Here is a 24,128-nt window from a genome sequence, read left to right as displayed (position 1 = left end):
ACTCGACTGTAAACAGTCATAACTATGCTAGAAAAACAGTTGGAGACACATAAGCTAATTGATGACACTGGCTGTAGGTATTTATAAAGATGAGCTGATTCCACTGGCCAGCATTGACATCTCTGGGCATTTACTTTAATAGTGTATCAAAAGTTCAGCTCAGGTCACTAGTAGAAGCTGACAGGGTGACATATGTTGTTTCCTCCATTGACACCGGCTACTGGCTCAAGTATCTAATTAGCTTAGTAAAGTGGTTGTGTGCAGTGGGAGGTAGAGCATGAATGCTTCCTCCAGAGCTCCCTTTTTAATAAGCTGATTCTTCTTGTTCACAGAACAGAGAGACCCCTAGCATCCAGCTGACCTTCGTACTTAACATGTGTTAAGAGCCAGGGCAGTGGAGTAGAAAGTCAGGCTGTGGGAAGGGGAATGTGTGTGCGTGTGCGTGTGCGTGTGTGAGTGAGTGTGGGAGAGAGGCATAGAAGTGGACCCATTGCGTTTGGAATTTTCCCGCATTTTTAGCTCCCGGAAGTGACACAAGAGGGTCAAGTACAACCGAATGCTGAATAAGCCATTTTTTAGGCAACCAAAATATCTGAAAATGAACATTCTGACGGAAACACAGACATCTCCCAAACCAGACAATGCCTGCAAATCCCATGGTAGCCACGCCCTACAACACCTATTTTACTCTAAATGGGACCATCATTTAGCAAATGAACATCACGCTGTATCAAAGAAGACTTGAAACCGGCAATTGAGAACATATAGTTATGGATTGCAATGTTTACTTTCAGACCCGGAGGTCGCTGCCTGGCGTGTGAGAGAACTTATGGTCCCCATAAGATTTAATACACACCGTTAAATTATTCTGTGTATCACCCCCTCTCCGAAAGAGAAAGTCAATATATTTCACCTTTTTAAACGCAATCTTCAAAAACTGTTTCTTGCCTCGATGGTCTCCACAGTATGTCAGTGCAGTAAATAATGCTAATAATTTCAGGATGTTCACCTTGACAGGAAACTGGCTGTTTTCCTTCAACAGCTCATTCAAAGTCTCATGTGGTGCATTGTGTTTTGATGTGCAGCAACGAGGTACTTCAGCTGGCATTGTTTAACCTATGGGGAATAGAGCTTGATGTACCTCCCATCTTCACAGAGATGGAAATGAAATCGCTGTGGATGTGCGCACACCTTTCAACGGTATTGATAGGTTCGCTCTCCTGCTTGTTGATAGTTTCAATGTTGCTCATGATTTTCATACTGATCTGCCGGAAATTGAGCTATTCCTTCAACAGTGCGAGCTGAAAGAAATACAATGTGTTGTGAAATAGTCACATTGAGCAATCAGCTATCAAGTCAGACCTGATTCAAGAATTTGATGTCACTTGATTTGGTTCTTGACATTTTGATCACGTTATGATCAAAATGATCATAACTACCATTAAACTTATGTCAGTCCATTCAGTAGTTCAGAATATAATGTAATGAAGGATATCATCATTTTTTCAGAGATTTATATTATGTTTAGTAGGCACTAACATTTACATCAGAATGTACTGAATGTGAAAAATGCTCTAAATGAGCTGTACTTGAGACACAGATTGTCAGGAAAACAATTTCCTCTTGAACAACATGAACGTGTATGACACAGCTACAATGAACACATCTTTCTCCTTTGATAATGTGCTTGTCTGCTATGATGACTCATTTTAAATAATGGTTTTCCGTAAGTAGTCAAAAAGCAGCCCACAGATCATCAATTGGGTTCTAAAAATGTGTCCTTTGAAAATAATACAAACAGTCATCCGATATCGCTGTAAGTGCTGGTGATGAATGACTGCTACGAATCACAAATAAACTAAAAACAACACAGCACTTGTTTTCTCTCATTTGTTATATGATTTTACATCAGCATTTAGATCCCTAGTGTACTCTCCTTAATTCATATAATCGTTTCTCTCCTGTCTCCATCCCTCTGCTCCTCTCCCAGTCTGATGTTCACTGAGCTGGCCTGCAGAGGGTAGTCAATGACTGCATCCAGAGCCACACTCCAATCCCCTTAGTTCATCTGATGGCCAAGCACAAGCGCGCGCACGCACACACACACACACACACACACACACACACACACACACACACACACACACACACACACACACACACACACACACACACACACACACACACACACACACACACACACACACACACACACACACACACACACACACACACACACACACACAACCACCGCAACACAGGAACCGACATGCCTCTATCATTACACCATATTCTGGACTCAATCTAAGCATTACATCGGTATCTGACTGGGCATTTTGGAAGTGTGAGAGGAATTGGAAACGTGATTGCAAGACGGAACGTAGTTTTAGAAAAAGCAGATACATCATAGTCCTGGACAGGTAGAGTTGGTGCAGCCGTGGATGAGCGTGCAACAAACCATACACTTACCAGGGCTGCATTGATGAAACCAATGGGATTTTATGTAGACTGCTAGTCAGCTGAGATATAACCTGATCCTTTTTTCAATGGGACGGGGAGTTGCTCCAGTTCGATGTGTGTGTGTGTGTGTGTGTATTTGGTTGTGTGGGCTGTGCTTTTGTAAGAATGTCTATTTATTTGTTCGCCTGAGCCAGATTTGTGGGAAGACAGACATAAACCTGGACATGTGCTTGTCATTGGAGCACAGTCATACTCAAATATGATGTGGAAGCTTTAATAATGGATGCGAGCAACAGCTGGAAAGGTGGAAAGGCATTGATTTATACCCACATGTTTCCTGGGATTTTTATAGGATTGGCTAAATGTCATTACACTGCAGGTGGGGAGGTGATGAACTGTAATAAACTTTGATGTGGATGGGTGTGTGTCTCCTGTCATTGGCTCATAAACCGGAACACTGTGACAAGTCTCCAAAGATCTACTACCCTCCCACCACCTGTCATCTTTTCAAACGCATACACACAACCACGCCTGCGAACCGAAATCTGAATGTGTGTGAATGCATTGATGCACACACACACACGCACACACATACACACACACACACACACACACGCACACACTCCTAAACAACAAGAAGTGCAGGATGATAATACAGCCACGAGACTCGCAGCTGTTTGTTGGCAAAACTGTTTTTCTGAATGACACAGTGCATTAACAGTATTTATGCTTTTAGTATGAAATGTTTGCTCCATTAGTCACAGTAATGTTTGATTTCTTTGTCAGTATGGTTGGGTAGAGCTATTAGGTACTCAGATGGTAACATTCATGTTTTATACTGTACATGGTCCCCTTTAAATAATAACAAATATATAATTAATAGCGATGGTGTGGTCAGATTTTTGATATACATCACCAGTTGACCTCAAGTTTATTACTTGTGCTCTTTTTTGAATTTTCTTTTTAAATGTTAGATTCATTTTCTATTGTATCTATTTTCTCATATTATATTTTATAATTGCTGGAGTTCTAAGACAAATAGATTATTGCGTATTGAAAATATTTGCCAGTGGATCAGTGCCATCGTGGTCAGTGGATATGATCTAATCACAGTATCTGCAATAATATATATATAAATGGAAGCACTTTAGATTTTACATCCGCGAATGTGTTTGTTCATTGCATCTATTTTGTTTCAGTGATGTCTGAATCAATATCTTTTTCAAGCACCTTGTACCTTGGCGCTGTGTTTTTTGTGTGTGTATTAGTCTGGTAGGTTTTCTAAATTTCATTGCTTGAGTGATAGGTCACTTGGGTCTCACTTTAAAATGATGAAGAAAGAAATAGTCTGGTCCCTTGATACCAGTCATCTGGCTTATTCTGCTGTTTATCCTCCCAGCATTACACAAATGCATCCTAATGTCATCTAATAAACAGCCAATAATATATTATTAATTTATACCCCATCCCCTCTAATTGCAAATAAGCAAACCCGTCCTTGTTTTCGATCAACAAACAACGACAGTGAATGCACCTTGAAGGTCAAGTCCCCTTCTCTAATTAATTAGCTGGGATGTTTTTGATACTGTTGCCAGGGCAGAGATGTGGCTAAGTGCAGCAATAATACACACTTGTTTATCTGCCATTCTATCGGTTTCCCTCCTCTGGTTGTTATTCTCGTCACATTCAAATAGAGCCCAAGCTGAAAGGCTTTGTGGGATAGTGGTCAATAACTCCATTGTTGCAGTGTGGGTGTCTCCTTTAAGGAGTCCAGGTGCATTCTCAGGATGACACTTGGGAAGCAGCATTCACTTCACTCATGCCCGGACTGCGCCCTCACCAGGGGAAATAGAGTCAAGCTCTCTCAGATCCGGCAGTTTCAAGGAATTCTTCAATAAAAATACCCAATGTTGTTGATATCAAGCGTGAGGATGATCAGGTCCTTGTTGTTTGATTGAGGTATGCAATTGATGATAGATTACTTCAGCTTTTTAAATCCTTGTTGGATAGTGCTCGTTTTTCATTAGTGTGAAAGCACACATCCACATCACCGGCTTCCACAATTCTTAGAGACGCTTAAAGACGTTCACACCCCAGTGCCCATGTGCATTCGGCGTATTTTACCAAACAGGACCAATTGTGTGCATTTACAATGCGATAAACCTCATTATGTAAGCCCACTAACTAGTTGCGCATTATCTGAAATGGTTTATGGGGCTTATACAGGCCAATTTACCACAGCACTTGGTTCCATTGTTGGTCCATGAATGTGAAGCTTGTCTTAGCCTGACTGAGCTAATGTTACTCTTGCTCAGAATGAGGATGCGCTGTTCCTTCAGAGTCTTTGTATAGAGGTGATTAAGCCCCAGGGAGCTTGCATCCACGGCGGGACATTATTGCTGTCACTGGTGCATAGCAAGTTGAATGTGCCTTTATGCATGTTAATCATCCAAGTCTTGCACTCGTGTTACAAGGAGGAAATACTTTGCAGAATAACTTGAAAATCAAAAGCAGAGCTGCATTACAAGAGACAACGGTGAAGTTAGCCATCTATATTTCTGTGGATTGAGTTATGCATCGATTTAAACACATGTGTTGCATACACTGTAATGACATTGGGGTTAGTAAGTCAAAAAGACATTGCTCCGAAGTTAGAACAGCTGCTTCGAGCCCTTGCTTCGGCTTGTGCATGTTGAGATGGGACACATTGATTGTGGTGTTGGTTTTATGGCAGACGTGTTTAGAGTTGGGTCAAACAGAAATGTGAAATGCAAGGTTCAGCCAAAAGAAAAACCGGCTGCAAAATCACCTTCTGATCATGATATCCAGTTCAAATGGTGGTACTGGTGTTGTTGTCCCTATGTAGAATCAGATTTGATCATCTAGTGTCCTGATTCACATCTGCACTGACAGCTGAGCCTATTCTCTTGTTTATCTCTGTGCTCTGCTCCCACTGCTACCACCATCCTTCCAAACAGAAATTCCATTATTATGACAACTCTCTGAGGTGTTTGTAGATGCAGTGACAGGCAAGTCATACTCACTCACCGCATTTCTCTTGAAACCTAATCTCCAGCATGGCCTTGCTCACCCACTGATCGGCAGATAGTGGTGGGAAAGGCTGCTGATACACTGGCTGTCACCAGCTCCACTTGGAATATGTCTCCTCTCATTAGTATTGACTCTGTGCTTTGGTTTTTATAGTATTTCACTAGTGACCCGTAAAAAATGAAGTTAAGGCAGAGCGATGATGCTCAGCACTTGATTGCGTCGTGAACACATCTGTCACCTCTACATCAGCTAATAATAAGTTGTCTGGCTTCACATAAAGCCATGTGTATAGGCAGAAAGACTCGGGCGCTATTTAATATTTGTGGTTATTGATCGCAGCCCACGTAATGTAATTTCACCATCATTTTTCCTCTTAGCAAATATTGGGGTTAAAAGGAGAGGGTCACCCGTCGCAAATCCTCTTCCGTTTCCAATCTGTTTCCTCTTTCATAGTGCTCTCTATCTTTCTGTGTCTCTTTCTCTCCTTCCCTTCCTGTCTCCTGTTGCCCATTGGTTGAGGGCCCGGAGCAGTAAAATCCTCCGCCTGATGGCATTTTATGGTTGGCATCTTGGCAGACTCCTTCATTTCACTTTTATCCTTGTCAGTCTCGAGGCAGCCCAGAAAACTGTCTGTCTGGAACGATCATAAAGTCCTGTCCCTGTCACCAGACAAATTTAGATAACTAATTTTCAGATCAAATTATATATCTTCTAACTTGGCTGGCTGGGTGGCTGGCTGTCTGGAAGATAGAAGATGGCCCACTGAGCAGAAGTCTGAGCAATCTCTGCCTACTCATCAGGCTCTTGGAGGAGGCGTATCAGTCTGTGGTGACTGGCAGAGGCAGTGCAACCACACAGTCACGGTCAGCTAAACCAAATGAAATGAGATGAAACGCTGAATGATTCTGGGGAAAGTAATGTGTTCATGTTCTATTACACACTGGCATGATTCAGAGTCAGATACCAGTGGCTTGTGCTGCTCATCTTTAATGTTTTGTTGAAGAGCTGCAGTGTGTTGCAACGGGAAGGACTTTAAAAATACACTCCTACATCTGCCTCCTTATATTCAACTACATCGAAACTCCTCACATACAAAGTGATCAGTTCATTTCATGACTTGTGTGTGGTTGAATATAGATCCTGCTGTGTCTAAAGATGTGGGTAAGTGGACCTATACACATTGTGTGTATGTGTCTTTGTGGGTGAGTCGGTGTCACGCTGAAAAGCACCTGGTGAAAGCCTCCTGCCTCTGTTGTTTCTTTATTACATGAGAGAAAAGATGTAGTATATTCTGATAGAGCTTCTCCCTGATGCGGTTGTCTCGAGACCGACTCTGCAATGGAGAAATGACCAGCTCACCCCATCATTCCCCCCCAACTGTGTCTAACATACATTTAGTAATACCAGGAATCATCCAAGAGCGTGGCGGTACCACCATGGGAAGCTCTTCAAATGAGCTTCCTTCGGCGCGGCAGTGGGTTTATCCATGAGAAAAGGTACATCACACACGCACATGTGCACACAATCACATGAAGGCACAATTGTGCAGAAGGAATTTCCGCGCCTGCCTCCCTCTTGGAAGCAGCCGGGCCAGAGCTGCCTGTGTGTTACTAAATCCCATTCTCAAAGAGTGTTTTACCCCCCACGTCTGAGAGGCCCTTGGCATTGGCAGAGAGCACACACACGTACACACAATGGCACATACACAAACACGATCTACATGCCTGATGCAATGTTCAGTCACGAGAGCAAACCGACACATTCGTAAAACACGAACCAGCATTCCAGTGACTCTGTTCTTATTCGTGAAAAAGGGCTCATGTAGGTCCTCTTCATGGCCTGTTCACTTCATACAACAATGGAGGGGAAGGTTTTACGTTTGGGTTGCTGAACTGCTGAACTATTGTTTTAGTATTGCCTCATTTATATTGTATTTTTTATTTTCCTATTGCATCTTGGTAGAACGAGGTATGACAGCAGGAGCTCTCACACTGAAGGTCCATGTAAACCTCTGGGTTTGAGAGAGAAAAGAGGAGGATCAGAGAGACAGGGGTATGGTTGGATAGATGGAGGGAGGACGGAAGGCAGTGGTCCCATGAGGCAACTGAAGCTGTGGTGTTACTACTGACAAATATGGTGTGTGTGTGTGTGTGCGTGTGCGTGTGCATGCGCGCATCTGAAATCCTGCTGGCTCGCCCTTGGCATAGTCTGCTGTGTTTGTTATGAACTGGCTCTGTGTGAAGAATCACTTTCACTCATTGAAAGAAGCCCAATCTTTTGAGCCATTGCGCGTCAGCATAGCTTTTTGAAGCCATTACTTTCGTCTCATAATAGGAGTGCAAATTGAAGCAGTAGATTGCGATGGCAATCGGTTGTTCTGAGTGGTCGATACGTGTAAGGATAATATTCGTGACATATACATTTCCTCATCTCATTGTGTGAAACCTTGTTTCTGAGCTGTCTAGATTATTTGCCCCAGAAGTTCGCTCTTATTACCATGTCTTCCAGGCGAAGGAGAAATCCCGTGGCACAGAACCTTTAGGATTTGATATTTTCAAAAGCGGCCCCCCTCCAGTATCATGCTCACCCTTTGTTGGAAGAGTGGAATTTGAATAAACTAAGAGAAAGCGGTCTTTCCCTGTATCCCATTATATTTGGGCATAAACACACAATGGGCGACATCTTCCACCGTCGTATTCCTCTGTGACCTGCCAGGATCAATAGTAAGGATTGCAGTGATGGAGCAAAGACGTAGAACAAGAGATGTCATTACCAAGGCATACCCCAGGGTTTAGCAGTTCACTGCCGAGGTTAACTGGTCCGGCTGATCTGCGCCAGTTGGCATGGCTACCATTTCCCAGGGTATTTTTTGTTTGGCCCCCTCCTGGTACTCTCAGTAGCCTTCCTGCAATTGTCATTCAAAATGTGGCCGATCGAGGCAACCCACAGTGCTGAATCAAGTGTCGAAGAGGCTCCGCACACATCCATCTGTTGACGTCGACCCTCATGTGACTCCAATATGCTTTTTTCCTTCTAAACATAAGAAATCACTTATGTCAGAATTATATCAGAATGGTTGTAGTATATATATTTATATATATCTTTCTTTTTTTAAACCAAGGGACTCTCTCAATTGGGCGGAGAAAAGGTCCAGTTATACTATTAAATTCTTCCAGCAATAATGATAAAACTCTCTAATAGGTGAGTTGTTTTCGGCATCTCAGTACTGAATAGAGAATAAGGAGTGACGGCAGCGCACAAATCAGGCAGGCAGGGCCCTGGTCTTTGATGAATGTCTCTATCTCCAGGCATTAGGTGTTCTATTTTTCATAGCAGGCCCTTCGTCCATGCCGGAGAGAGCTTGGGCTTCACATGCGCATTCGTGCAAGGTGTAACACAATCCTCAGAGATGGAGACTAATCCGGGCCTACTGTCTGGGGGCTAGAGTGGCCACTACCAGCGGAGCCGAAAGGTCACACCTGTCAGAGGTGGGCAAAAAAAGAGAGAAAAAGAAGCAAGCACTGTCGTGGCCTCTGCTTGAGAAGGTACAGCTGCATTGTGCCTCAAATAGTTAAACTCACAGACACATGAACATGCCATGTGTGAACGTGTAGATTGTGTGTGTGTTTCTTTATGTGAGGGGACAAGTCGCTGTTATTGAACTAATTACATTTCTTCTTCCTCTACTTCTTCCTTGCTGACCAGGTCTCGCTAGCTGCATCCTCATCTCACATGTTGCAGAGGTTGAAGTATTTAATTAAGGTCACATACTGTCTTCCCCATATTTTCTTTTGTGTTCAATGGCACAAGTGTTAAAACAAATATTTATATAGTTTGGAGACATTGTATTTGCGAAACGATATCTCATTAATGCATCTCTTGCTTATGGTACTTCACCATACTTAATAAGAATATTATTTTACTCTGAAATCTAAATTGTCCCCTGTGCCAAGCACCTGAACAAAGCTGTAATTATTCTAGTTCTTATCAATATTTATGTTGGCTTGGCACTAGAAAACCATTTCCCGTACCACTGATGTGTTAATTTTGTGTCTCTAGCTGCATATCTGTACATCCACTATCCATTCATCTTTTCTGGTCTGTGGTAGAAACGGAATATCTTTTCAGCCGTATAAATAAATGTATGTTCGCTTCTTCGCAGTGAAGCTGTTGAAGCCAGTCTCTGCCTTTCCCTGGGATGCTGCACTGTTAACATATACCAGTGTTCCTGGTGCATTGGAGGCACCGCTGCACCTCAACATCAGCTAGGCAGCATGCCATGGGGCTTGGGCATTGGCCTGAACTCCACAGGCAAATTAATCTTGGAAATAGTTCATTTAGCTGTTGCTCTGCTGATGCAAGTCCTTTCTCTCAACTTTAGAGCCTTTATTCATGGGGAGTTAAAGATCTCTCCATCTGCTATCAAGCGGGGCCTATACACAGACGTCTTGATGAATCGGTATTCCTACTGCTATTGAGTGGGCCGCAGCCTCTTGATGGAGACGGAGTAATAGTGTGGATATTAGAAGAAACGTTTTTGTCTTTCCTGAGATCTCAAGGTGAATGCATGCAATAATTCTTGTTTGAAAGGGGTGCGCCCCTTTGGTGTGAGACCAAACATAAATGGCTGAAATTGCATTGGCCCTGCATTGCGCTTGCTTTCTCACTGAATCTATTTCACAATTTTTCTATTTACAGGTACACACATACACATCCATGCACACGCATCCACCAACTTTACACACACGCAATGTGTTTCCCTTTCAGTACAGATCCCCTTTTTGACCCTGATCTGTTAGCTGTGCTGTCTGTGTGATGAGAAGATAATCTTTCAGAATGGGTTCTCGCGGGAAGATATTTCACAGATCATGTTTTTCTTCTGATGGGGTAGCACCAGCCAATTGGAAATCCTATTTATATAGCAAACAGGGAAGAGGAAAGGAAATGTATCTATGATTATTAGAGATGAGACGACCCCTATACAGACATCAAAGGGAGATCAAAGCTGACCGCCCTGGAAATAATAACTCAATCCAATGGACCCGACCCACTGCCTTGAGTTTCTTGAAATGCAAGAGCTTTTTCTCGTGGTCATGTGCATGTGCTTATGTGTGCTTATGTGTGTGCATATGCATGTGTGTTTACCTGGTCTGAACTCAGTCTACACCCACCCATTTACAATCCTGTCCAAGTTGAGGGTCTGTACTGCAAACACAACCATAAACACAAATACAAACGCTCTCACATACCAGCCATTCTGCTCTGGCAAGGCCCATCACCATTCTCCCCAGACGACCATTGTCGTAAATCATGCTTGTCCCCTCCATCAGAATCTGCCCACATAACCTGTGTAGGGATTGGACATCATTAATGTCCTTGCCAAATCATGTTTACCTGAGCCCAGTTTTTGTCCTGCCTATCTGTTTCCTCTTTGTTATTTACTGCACATTGTTGGCAGTTTGCTCTCAGGTTAGTGAAGATGATGAGGGAATGATGGGTAGTGGGTTTTGTGTGCTGTACTGATAAGAGTGTACGCTATTCAAGGAGCAGAGGTTAACTCAGGGAGGGTACAAATTGCACCATGTGTTCAATGAGCACAGGCTTTACTCCATTTGGCTATATAGGCTTGCTTACTCAAGCTGTGTTGAAGCTATAGTGGAAGATTGGAGCATTACAATGTCCAACGTGTGTATGAAGTGAATCGGGATGGACCCAGCAGCTTTCCTTGGTACCAGATGTATAGAAGGAATGTGTACTCAACAGTTTGCATCCAAAGTTTCAAGAATTAAGAAGGCGCTTATAGAATTAGTGTTATAGTGCATAACCTTTGTTATATTTCACCCAGGATTCAACCAGTAACAGGCTGTTTAGGTGAAGCTAGATTTTCCCTCATGTGCAACCAATACAACAAGGCTATGACCTCTGGACATGCAAGGGTTATGGGTCACCATTTGAACACACTTCAATAGAAGGGTCAAAGGGCCAAGGCCTAAGCCAACAGAGCCTCGGGGTGGGTGGGTGGTGATGTGTGAATCACATGCATAGATTTATTTATGGACACACTCACTCCTATAAGGGGCTGATCTTGTGAAGTTGAGTGACTGCTGTTACTGGAGAGATGCCGCAGGGCAGTCAACGCTTCCAAGTTGACTGCATGTGGGAGAAATAACACTACAACGCTATGAAGGTAGATTTGGGTCTTTATTACGCAAACCCCAAAAAGGTTTTGCGAGCAAATTTCTCGTTTGTAAGTAAATTAATTGTTAGTTTTGCTGATGACATTTTTCTTTTAAGAGTAAATGTTTTGATTTAGAGAGCAAAGGTTTTAGATTTGAGAGCAACGGATTTTAATTCGCACCAACTAATGAATTAATTTTCTGACACACGAGAATCTTTTTTTTTGCGTCATAAAGACACAAATCTACCTTCATACAACATCCGACAACAAAAAGATAACCTGGACCACAGAGCGACCCTAAAACAAACTATGCACCTTTTTTAACTGTTAATGTGTGTTGGAAAGATAGAGCATATGAGGTAATCATATCGCTTCTTCTTATGACTTAAACCCACTCCTTTCGCTCTTTAAGGGTTCGACTCATGATATGTTGCCTCATGTGTCCACACACAAAATCTCTCGCAACTTTTCAAGTGAACGAAAGGTAATTGAAGTGTTTTTTATTCTAGGTAGGAGGATTGTTATTCAGCTGAATCACTGGGGAAAGCAAAGCAGAAGAGAAGACCGTCAAAAGTGACCTTGACCTGTTGCCCCCATTGCATGTTTGTCCTATGAATGATTTATCAAGGCCAGTCCCTTATAGAGATGACCGGTAAAGAAGTACGAATAAGCATAGCATGGGACTCGTATTAGAAACCAACATCAGTACTCTCCCTCCTTATTCATTGTTTCAGAGCTGTTTCCCCTTTGTTTCTATCCTTTTTTGTAGTCCTTCCCCAAACTTTTAGTCAGCAGCTGCAGCTCTTGGCTTCTTACCCAAGCTGCCTGAGCTGGAAGCAAGAGCACAGAGTTCATTAGGCCTTCACATTGCAATCAATGCAGCAGAGACCACAGTGAAAACCTAAATTAGATCCTGTGTGACTTCACCTGCTTAACAGCTCACTCGTTAACCCCCTCCACAGCAACGCTGGGAGTACATGCGGGGGAAACAAGTGCCAAGATGTCTTGACGTGACTTTCAGGTTGTTTTCAGTCATTATTTTTCACTTTCATATCCCTGTAGACATGTCCTGGCTCTCTCACCTCATTTACATATTAAATACTTCATGTCTTCTGTCTTTTGGGGTACATTTCGGACACCACTGAGCCCGATGCTGACCTTGAATAGATCGGTGATTGATTGGAGTGTAGCGCATTCTCTTGAAAGCATGTGGGTGAATCCCCGGTGCAAGGACTTATTTTTAGGTTTTAGGTTTGAGTTAGTTGGGGGAGAAAACCCATAAGAATCAACTCTCAGAAACCTGTCCATCAGCTCACTTGTAGTCTGATGAGTTTCTTGTTTTCATGTTGAAATACTTGTCTTCCTTCATGGCATATCTCAACCGTAAATGCTAGTTTTTCTTGTATTACACTGCAGCAGGTTGACACATAATTTAAGACTTCTTTCTGCAGCTAGTGTGCACTCAATTGAGCTCACTCTACTTTTCTCACTCTCTTCTACCTGACTTTCAACGAGCTGGCTGACATCTGCTCCTATCTATGTAGAGGTGCACTTGAAATTCAGTGCAGGCATGAGTCCCGCATAGCACAGGGAGAACAGCTCAGAGGGATATTCTGCACCACACAAAAATACAACCCCACAACCGTACATGTACCAACACAGGCACACAAGCACATAGAAATGTGAGTATAACCATATTAATATATGTCGACGTACACTCATACACACAAAGACACAAAATACTGGAAATGTGTAATTCATCTTTTACGGAATTCCCTCAAGGCTTTTATTAACTGCTGCATTAATGACCTTTAATTAAACACACACACACACACACGCACACACACATGCATCACAGTATTTGAAAAAGAGTAATAGAGTTCAGTGTGTCCCTGCAGGATTTTGTGAGACTCTAGCGGGTTGACCTGAGACCCTCCACAGGGGTCTGGCGATGCTCCCGCAGAAGAAAATGCAAATGTTGAAGTTAAATGCATCAATCTGGTGCACCTTGAAAGCAAAATGGAAAGACTGGATCTGTGAAGAACTTTGTGTTCCTGGAAAAAATTGTGTGTTCTTGATCTCGCCGTGCCGGCATATTAATACATTTAGACTGCTAATGTGCTGTACAATTTTAGTTGCTATTAGCCTACTTTACTAGCTACATTTGGGCAAAGTTGAAATTCCCCCACAGAAGATATTGCTTCAAGAGAAACAATATACACAAATATTGACACAAAAAAAAATACTGAAGACATACACAAACATATTAAACTGTAAGCACTATTTCACACAATGAAATGCAGTGATCAATAAATCAAAACAATCAACTGTAATGTTCTGCTTTCGTTTATGTGTTGTTGTGAGAGCCCGATGCTCGGTGGGTTATTGCTCATCGCGGTGGAGTTTTGGTCCGTCTGCTCTTCCTCGATGGGGTAGGTGGCAGACTGCCGTTTATAGAGAGTTTTAAGAATGGAGCGGATTTTTGTGATCGCGACTTGTTTATCGCACAAATCTTTTAATTTTTAAAATATTATATATGCATTTGAATTGAAAATAAATCTTTTGGCTCTACGGGTAATTACGAGGGCTGTACGGAATAGATCGAAGCTTTGAAGCACCATTCATAATGTTGACTTTCAAATTATTATTCTTAATAAGATACAGAAACATTGCCCGTAAAAGTCCACTGGCGTCCACCTTCTTCTCCACCCTCTTTCTCTCTCAAACCCACGAACAGAGCCACACAACACCGTGTCCTTACACCAACAGTTAAGGGATATGATTCAAAATATATACATAGAGGTTTTTTTGTACATCATTAAGATTTAATTATGTCGTTATCTGGAGAAACCAAGCTTTTTAAACTTGAGATATTGATATCATTGATTTGTTGTCACTAAAACTAAAGGTTGTTTCCTCCTATTACTTTAAATGTTTGGGTCAAATCTTCCGATAGTAAATGTATTGAAACAGCCGAGATCAAGCTGACCGTGATGGTGACGTTAAACATAAATAAATAATATTAAGAAGATTACATTTCCCAATGGATAATGATGAAGGCACATTTCAAATGACGAGGTAGCACATCAACGCTTTAGTGTTACATTTGATCTTGTTCCTCAATATATCAATTATGTTCACGAGAAGTATAACACATGTTGGGTATGAACAACATACATATGTGAAGCTATAAGAAAATGGATTATATGACTTGTTGTTAGCTGTGTCCCTATAAGTTAATTAAAAAAGAGAACGCTACAACATTGTGAGGGAAATGTCTTTATATGCTGAAAAAAATCAATCAATACGTGTTTGGTTTTTGCAGCATTAATGTATCTCTAACAAGAAGTCCTCTCTGTTCATTGTGTTGCTCAAATCTACATTTCTCCAAATAGAGCTCTTTGATCAACCCACATTTCATTTATGTATTCATTTGCTATTCTTACTGTCTCTCCTGGCCCAATGTTTTTATTTGATTATCAGTAAAAGAGTTACTTTTATTCTGTTCTCCCCTCTCATTGGCAAAACTAAACTCATCATGTGTGATTACTACTATTTGATTTGACACACAAGCTTTGGAAATCCTTCTTACTTCCCCCTCAGTTTAAAGGGTTACGAGGGTTCAGTCACTTGGCTTTGTTTGCATGTACTTTCAGTGAGTATCTTTTGGCGTTCATTTGTGACCCCAGCAAGTAGACTTTAGTTTTGATCCTAACCTCGCTTTGATGGAGATCACTTTACCCCTTGAGGGGTGCAGTGATCAAGAACCCGGCTGATTGGTGGACAAACACTGTGGACATCTTTCAGCTACGATTTGAAACTGATGATGGTACCTTGGAGGTCAACCTTCAGTGGGATTAAAGCCAAGTGACTTTGCTGACGGTGCCGGTTGGCCTGCCCTCCCCTTGTCCACATCTGGGGTGCTGCCAGTAGCACGGACATGGTGTGTGTGTGTGTGTGTGTTTTTTCTCAAAAGTCTGAACGATCTGTCGTGGGTCAGACTAAAGTTATGAGAGAAAGGGGGAGCTCAGCCACTTTGAGAGAGGTAAACACAATCGCCCTTGTTGTTATTCTGGTAATGGTCAAGGTGGACATATCACAAACAGGTTAACCTTGAACCCGCTGTTGACTTTGGCAGGTTTTAATTGGTGTAAGGTTGCAACAAAAGGTTGCAACCATATTTTTCATCATCATTGCGACCACAACAGTTGCCAAGCAGCCATTTAACACCATGCAGTTAGACATTTTTTTGTCGAATATTTATGTTATGGCATGGTAGTTACTGCTGTGTATCTGACGTAATGTAAGGCTTTCACTTCATGGACAGAAGCAGCATCCTTTATTCATCACTGCATGACAAGTTCATCTCAGACAGAACAAGGGGGCTTGTCTCTTTCAGTTTAGTTTGAAAGTTTAAAAAACATTTATAGGAACATGGCCCTTTAAAAAAACAATAAAACCAATTTCCTGTATAAATTCTAGTTAAATCTCATATATATTCAACCCCATGGTTGAGCTGCCACATATTTTATATCTGAACTTTCGGTGTGTTTACACACACACACACACACTGCTTATAATTGAATAACTATTACAAACTATTGTTGGGATATTTGTGTTGAAATGAAAAAAGGAGAATGGAGTCTTTTAATTTCCTCAGATTTTGTGGTTGCTATTGTCATTTTGTGTTCCTCCTCTTCCTCTCTTAGGGATCAACACACACACACACACACACACACACACCATGACACATTGGCCGCTGCCCAGTGTGTCTTACAAAGTGAACCCTGCGGTGTTATTTTCACGCTGTTTCCAGCCAATTACCTCATTTCTTCTTTTTGTGTTTTCTTCCCAGCCTGCCTCTTTTCTGTGGTGTGGTTGTCTCGTCGGGACGTATGTAATGCCACTAGCCCGATTATTGAGGGAATGTTGCAGGCCTAATAGTGTCTGTGTTATCAGAAAATTGTAGTTGTGCAGACATGAGAGAGTAAAGTAGCCTGGAGATTTTGGTTTCTGGCAACAACAGGTGGAAGATAAAGGGACGAAATTGAATACAAAAAGCAGAAAGTCACCGTGCAGATTTACAGATTTTTTGGGGCGGTCACCCAGGGTCGGGAACACCTCAGTACAGACAGAGTGAGAAGGCAGCAACAGGTATAGGAAATCAGAATGGAACAATGAGGAGTCAAAAGACGGAATCGGAGAGAAAGTGGTTGAACTGCTTGGCAGGTTTTCCACACATCCTGGTAAACTTGGAAAAGTGTTTTTCGGTCATGAAAGCACACGGTAAAGAAATTCCGTCAAGATTCCTTTAGCTGAGAATGAATTACGCTTACGATGCTTGTAAAGGAAGTTTGTGATTCAACTCTGGCTCTGACAAAAAGGTTCCAAATGTGTGCTGGCCATTGTTTAGAGGGTCATATAATAACAGCCGGGTGAAATACTGTTATAACTTATAAGGTGTTCAACTTTTGTAGCTTGACAGTAAACATCTGCAGGTGTGTTCGAAATTCAATTTGTCATAATTACTGAGGATAGTCTTCATGATAAGAGATTATTTCACAGATGAGCTACAACCACAGACTGCGTGCGTGTCTTTTCAATGTCCCACAGAGCGGAACATATTACTGTCTGGCTATGTGGCGCAATAGATTATCAGGGAAAATGGCCTGGAAAAATCCTGGAGAATGATCTCTAGCAAAGAGTGGGAATCCTGCTCGGCCACATGGTCTGGTGGGAAATCCCCCACTGAGTTGGAAGCCCTCCGTCCCGGTGGTTGAATAAAACGTCTTATCTGCCGGCAGCAGGACTCTGTCCTTTAAGTCGGGCTGGGGAAAAGTCATTGTCCAGCCAACCAGCATCTCCACTGATCCGTGTTCCCTTTGACCTTTGACACGGCTGCCACCGACACATGCCAACATTTTGATTGTGTTAAATGTAAGATTGCTCATTTATATAATGTCTCTTGCGTGTGTGTTTGTGGTCGTAGCGTGCACACCTTCCTTGCGCAGTTGGGTTGACAGCGTTGTTCATAGGTCATGTTTGTATCATGAGGGAAGGGGTGAGGCATGGCATTTAGAGCTACCTGACTGTAGACTGTCTTCTACCAATTACTGTGGTATCTTTCCTCTCAACTAATCTACTAACTACTAATGAGCAGGAAATTATGTTGTAACGTGGCTTTCATACAGCATGATATGCTCTAATTGCTCAGATTGTATCCGTATTCTTCTTCTTCACAAAGAGTCTAAGGGCGCTCGAGTAATTTCCATTAATTACACACACAGAATAAGTAATTTTATTTTTCATTATTACATTTCTTACTTTTAGTCCATGACTTTTTGGAAGTAAGTGGGGGTTGTGTGTGGGTGTGTGTGTGTGTGTGTGTCCTAATATATTTCAATTCACTACTTCCCAAGAATAGTTTTGTTGACATTATGTGAAAAATGTGCACGGATGTTCCCTCAAAAGCCCTCGGTCCATTCAATACCACGACAACACCAACAGAATGTGTTCTTGCATATCACATGAAGTCATTTTTGTTTGCCCAACTTGCAAGGGGTTGGTGTAAACCGTCATCTCTGTCACCTTGAAATGTCAGGAAGGGATGAGGGAGGATATATATATATATATATATATATATACACAATACTATTCCATTCAGAGCAGTGAAACTAAGCAGTGTTTTAACATCATCGCTCTTCAGAAAGCTGTACGTGGCATTCAGATAATAAAATCTGTAGTTCGAGTTGTAGGGATTTGCTTCTCTGCACAGTTCTGCTGCGGTCTTGGCTGTCACATGTTTGCTTCTCTTCGAAATAAGCTTTCAGAATAAGCTGATTGCAAAATCTATGCTCTTCTTTAAATAGCATTAAGAGCTGCAATGAGTCCAGTGGGGTCAAATGCATATCCTTAAAAGGGAGTCTCATTCAGACACAAAGCTTTGGATGACTTTCATACTTGGCGTCTAAAGAACTCATTGTAACGTGCTCATCTCAGGCTGTGATGAGTGACACGGACGCGAGCGCAGTACTGCTCGGGCTTCACTTGGTAATTGTACCTCTTGATCAGGCGACACTGGAAAGAGATAAGAGCGTTGGGGAGACATTGTTTAGCAGAATGTGTACATGTCTGAGTGAGACAGAGGAAGGCAGCAAGGCAGACTAAATGGAGGAGGCAGTAGCTATCAGCTACCTCCCAGCTCCGGCTCCCAGGCCAGACACATTGCAGCTATGTGGTTTTCCAGGAAGCTGACAAAGAAGCTGAATAATGTATCTCCCGGTCTGTCTGAGTGTGCCAAGCACTGGGCACTGAGGAAGCTGCCAGCTTGTTATAGGCTCATTACAGGTGAAGATGACATGTGGAGGTGCCGCCGCCTTGGCTTTGTCTCCCTGCCCTGCCCTGGGTGGAAAGCACAGCACTCTGTCACTCCCCATGGCACGGAGAACGGAAGACAGAGGTGATGCAGGTGGAGGGAATGAGCACCAACGCTCCCCTAACTCCCACCAAAATGAAATTGACAGGCTCGCCGAAGTAATTGCTCCCAGCACTATTTTCTTTGGCAGGAAATACTGTTATCGGCAAATAGGGGATTCAATAAGCGTCAGGAGATGAGGCTCTCGGCTGTGGTCAAAAGGCTGTGTATGTCCTCTCCTGTTGAGGTTGTCTCCTGGCGCTCTATCTCTCTGCCCTGCTCTTTCTTCCCCCTTACACCTTTTCCTCATATCTCCCCCGTCACTCCCTCTTCTTCCTATACGTTTCACGTCCTACTACTTCATCACACACCACCCACACAACAGTTCTCTCCCTCATCCCTTACTTCCTTCCTCCAGGGCCTCTTTTGGACCATTTTCCTCTGTTGACTATTTTTGTGAGCCTGAAGGGGGAAACTCTATTACCCAGTAGCCAGCAGGCAATGCCACCTCCCTCTAATCCTCATATTGTTTCTCTGCTGCCGGTTTGGTGGTGTAATGTTGATATTACCCACAGGGATTCCATTGATTTAAGAGAGGGTCATGAAAAAGCAGTTCATGGTCAGAGTCTTGGGTTTCCGGAGGTCAGAGCACGCGGTGAAACCAGAGCTCTAGTTTTTCTGGACAGAGCGGTAAGCCTGCTGGGAACTAAAGAAAAGTGAGAAGATACATACAAAGTGGCTGATGTGTTTTCCTCTCACTGCTCTGGGTATTATCGTGCGTAATGTTCTGAAAAGCCAGCCTCTTAATCAGCCAAATCCAAAAAGGGAATCACAAGGATTTAAGAAGCGTGTTGTGAGTGCTTTTTATTTACACAGTGTATTCTCTTGCTTTGTTTGGGTAAACATATATTTCATTTAGATCTGATAACTTTTTTACCCACATTGCATATATTTACATTTAAAGTTTTATCAATAACGTCCAAAGTTTCACTTCAATTTGCTCTCATGCTTGCAAGGTGTCACAGCCGCCTCGGCCAAATGGAAGCAGGTTGGCCTTCAGAGTTGCATGAAAGCCACCACTGTGGCTTAAATACGTCTCACCTGCCATTATCTTTGAAACTGTATGCAGCACAGTGGTGACATATTGCCTCTCTACTGTCTACCCAACTGTGCTGTTGTGGCATTTGTTATTCATTGAAACCAGTTCAGTGCAGACAGCAGTGCATTTCAAAACCCCATTCTTGGCGATAGCAAAACATTTTTTTTGCTGATTTGACTGCGATGCAACTGTGATTGCCTATAAATCGACTATAAACACCAAGTTTTGTTTATCTTTTTCGCCTCTATTTATAGAAGAAAACAGGCACATACACGCACTGGATGTTGTTCCTGCATTACGGGGATGATGAGATCGGGCACTTGTGAAGCATTGCTCCAAACAGTTATAGAAATAGTTCTGGTCCAAGGCCTTTAGTCTGTCTTTGTAAATCATAGGCTGAAATCCATATACTCTTCATTGCATATTTCTTTATTCACCTCATACGTTTATTTCAAGGTTCAATCATAACGTATTGTCATTGTCCAACATAGGGTCGAACAGCAAAATGCAGTTGGAGAGAATTGTTCATTAGCTTGTATCAGTTGATGATCTGAAATGTGGTTGTGATTACAAAATGCTGGTGACCTTGGACTCTGTTCAGGAAGACTTCTCCCACAGAATGATCAATCGCAAATCAATGACTCGCCCTGTGTCACCTTGAATTCTTGAAGAAAACTTTCTTTTCTTCCCATGACTTGGAGAACATTTGTGAGAACATTTTTCAAAAGTGAGTCAGACACCACTGACATTACTCTGTGCACTGATTTCAAGAGTGTTTAAAAGAAAAATTAAGCACTGCCACTCGAGGAATTCAAAGCACATTGAAGTACTTAAACTAGCAGAAAAGAGAAGATAGTTGTGCTTAGTATAAACTAAGTTTTACATTTCTGTCCCAGTTTAACCTTGAACACTCAAAGTCCCGACCCTTCACCCCTGGGGTTTTGTTTAGTGTCTGGAATATCTGTCTCGGCTCTCGTAATTAAGCCTGTCACTTTGCCACATTACAGCAGCAGCATGTCATTTATGCTGAAAAAGTGTGAGCACCCCTGGTTTACATTGTGTGTCTGGTCCTATCATTTTCTTCGTGAATATGAAAAATGTGTGAGGCAAACATGTACAACAAAGAGTCTGTGGGAGGTAATAGTTGAAACATCTACACAGTAACGAGAAGGATTCTCCTCTCCCTCTGGTCTAATAATTACCTTCAGTTAGATACAAGCTAAGCCAGTCGCTCCCCCACATTCACACAGCGGTGCTTGAGGAACTGATGACTGGCATACTGATGAAGATGAGAAAGACAGAGACACGACAGAAACACAGACATGGAGTCATGGGAAAATCAAACTATAGTTTGGAGCACTAGGAAAGAAAGCACGCTGAAGGATTTAACTCTGTTTGAGATTTTTACCATTGTTCGGACCACAATAGCAGAGCAGATGAACATGTTCAAAGCCATGGCAGATAATAAGAATGGAAGAAATAATAATGGTTCAGCCATGGATGATAAAAGAAACGGCAAAATTAAGTGGAGTGACATTAGTAGGTACTTGTTTTCATGCCCTACTCATAAATAGACTGTTCTCTGTGTGCTTCCATTTATTAAATGCAATTTTGACACCAGTTGTAGAAGAGGCAGCACTTGTATTGGGGTTCTCCTCCGGGTTGAGGATCGTGGCTTTACGCCAGCCATGTATCAAATACACACTTGCACTCATTATTGAGACAATCAAATCATGAGCCCAGTTTACACCTAGAGCACAAAGCTATTGGTAGCGTGCTGTCGTTAGACTGCCTGCGCTTTTTCCAACAACAAGAAAACCCCCACAACAAAATGGTTCTTTCATGTTGACTGTGCATTGCAGGAGAGCAGCAGGCCTCTCTTTTCTCCAGATAAATGAGCGAGCTTATTACTTACCAAACTGCCTATTAGCACAGCTCAGCTGTGTGGGGAACCAGCCATCCAGGGATGAACGCAGTGTGGAGGATTTGGTCGAGCAGATTCCTTTTCTGTGGTGTGTTGACTCATTTTGTACCTCGACTCAACACACACACACACACACACACACACACCTACCTGAAATGTTGCTCATTTTGACAACAGAACCTGAAAAAACTCAATGTAACACCTATTTGTTAAGGGAGATTGTTCTGGGAGGAGAGCTAATGTGGTACAATAAATCTATTTCCATTTGTGTTCCTCTGTATGTATGTTGATTGCTGGACTGCATGGCAACCATGTCGGAGCACACAGTCGATCACTCCGTAACTTTGTATTCAAGGTGTGGCTCAATCTAATGTGCAATGTGGACTACACTGAGTGCAGGGGGAGTGAGTGTGCAGATCTATGTTTCCCTGCTGTGGTGTAATTGTGTGTGGTGCTGTCAATAGGTAGTCTAATTGTGTAAGCATCAGTGTAGCAACATGTCTCTCGATCCCTGTGTGCAGATTAAACACAGTAATCCATTTCCTTCAAGCAGGAGGAGCTGCAGATAGCATGAGGCTGTGTTTGGCTCTCTGTGAGTAGAGACCATCATTAGAATATTGGCTGATTAAGAAAAAGAGCTATTGGCCAACTCATCTCGAGTCGCTCACTCTATGGTCAGCTTTTCGTCTCAACAACTCCACTTACCGGGAAAACCGAGAAGAAAACAAAGGTTTCTACAGATGTTATCGCTCTTGAATCGTTCAGTAACGTTTCTAAGTGTTTACAAATGTTGATGGAAATCAAACATCGATGTCCTTCAACTGTGTTCACAACTTCCTTTTGCTTTCGATGACCCTCGTTGTTTTTAATGACATTACCGAGGTGTTTTCGTGCATGATGCTAGTCTAATAACTGTCCTGTTGATATTTTGTTTTCAGGGAGGACTGAAGAACAGCAAGCACGAGTCTACACTTTCATCCCAAGAATATGTCCACGAGCTGCGTTCTGGAATCGCGGAGGAAAAGATGCTCAATTGCCTGGAGTCCCTCCGAGTGTCTCTAACTAGTAACCCTGTCAGGTTAGTCACTTTTCCATAGACTCCAAACTGCGCCGGGTGCCTGGAAAAATTCAGAGTGACATTCGCAAATATCAAAAGCTCAAGTGCTCATTAGAGTGTCTCTTACTTCAGGCACGGCGATGACAAGGTTCGTGGAAATCAAAAGGAGGACTCCTTTTGTTGAGCTAGTTTCTATACCTAGCTTGTGAAGGATCAACAGTGTCCTGTTGATAACCTCATCTTTCAGAAAATATTTGTTGGAATCATGACATATTCTACACAATGATGTGTTTACAGTCATGTTAGAAACAAGTATTTCATGTGTGTGACCCTGGTTGCCCTTTTATGTGAGATGAGCCAAAGAAGAGCGCTTTGGAGACATCTACACTTAAAGGATGTCGTGGAATGACGTGTATTGTAAAGTCAAATGCCATCCTGACTTCAGCTTCGTCAATCGTAGAACACGGTGGGTTTGACCAAAGCTCACTTGGAAGTGATAGAGTGCAAGGGCAAGCACACAAGCTCTTCTCATGTTACCAAGCTTTTTATTCCTACTGAGCAGCATTTAGATATAAGACCAAGGCCACCTGAGTGGGAACCAAAAACACTTTTTGGGTAAATCTGGATTGGAAGAACATGGAGGTTTTGAGATATACAAACAATGCCTTGGATATACACTTAGTCCCAGTTTATTAGGTACACATGGTCTAAAACTAATGCTATCTAATACAACAATTCTGCAATAAATGATCATTCAGTCCATGAAGCTTATAATCTTCAGTTTCTTCACTTTTTGAGCATTGTTGATTTAATGGTCATTGTGGAGGCTGTATGATGCCGTTGAATTCCATTTCACTATGCTGACAGGTGTTTCTATGTTTTTATCTAGCCCATTTATTTCGGGAAGGGTAGATAACAGAAACATCTCTCTACATCAAGGGTATA

General features: G+C 42.3%; 1 protein-coding gene across 5 annotated transcripts in view; it reads left to right on the top strand.

The window, feature by feature from the left end:
* diaph2 (diaphanous-related formin 2) overlaps nucleotides 1–24,128 on the top strand; it is a 389,710-nt gene that overhangs the window by 84,093 nt on the left and 281,489 nt on the right. For all 5 annotated transcript variants that reach the window (XM_056440255.1, XM_056440252.1, XM_056440251.1 and 2 more), the window contains one exon: nucleotides 23,065–23,204. In XM_056440255.1, coding sequence (XP_056296230.1) covers nucleotides 23,065–23,204 — 140 coding nt within the window. The remainder of the gene's footprint in view (nucleotides 1–23,064; nucleotides 23,205–24,128) is intronic.

Source organism: Pseudoliparis swirei, chromosome 19 (assembly GCF_029220125.1).
Source record: "Pseudoliparis swirei isolate HS2019 ecotype Mariana Trench chromosome 19, NWPU_hadal_v1, whole genome shotgun sequence".
NCBI lineage: Eukaryota > Metazoa > Chordata > Actinopteri > Perciformes > Liparidae > Pseudoliparis > Pseudoliparis swirei.
The sequence above is the reverse complement of the archived record's forward strand: the minus strand, read 5'-3'. Positions and strand labels throughout refer to the sequence as shown.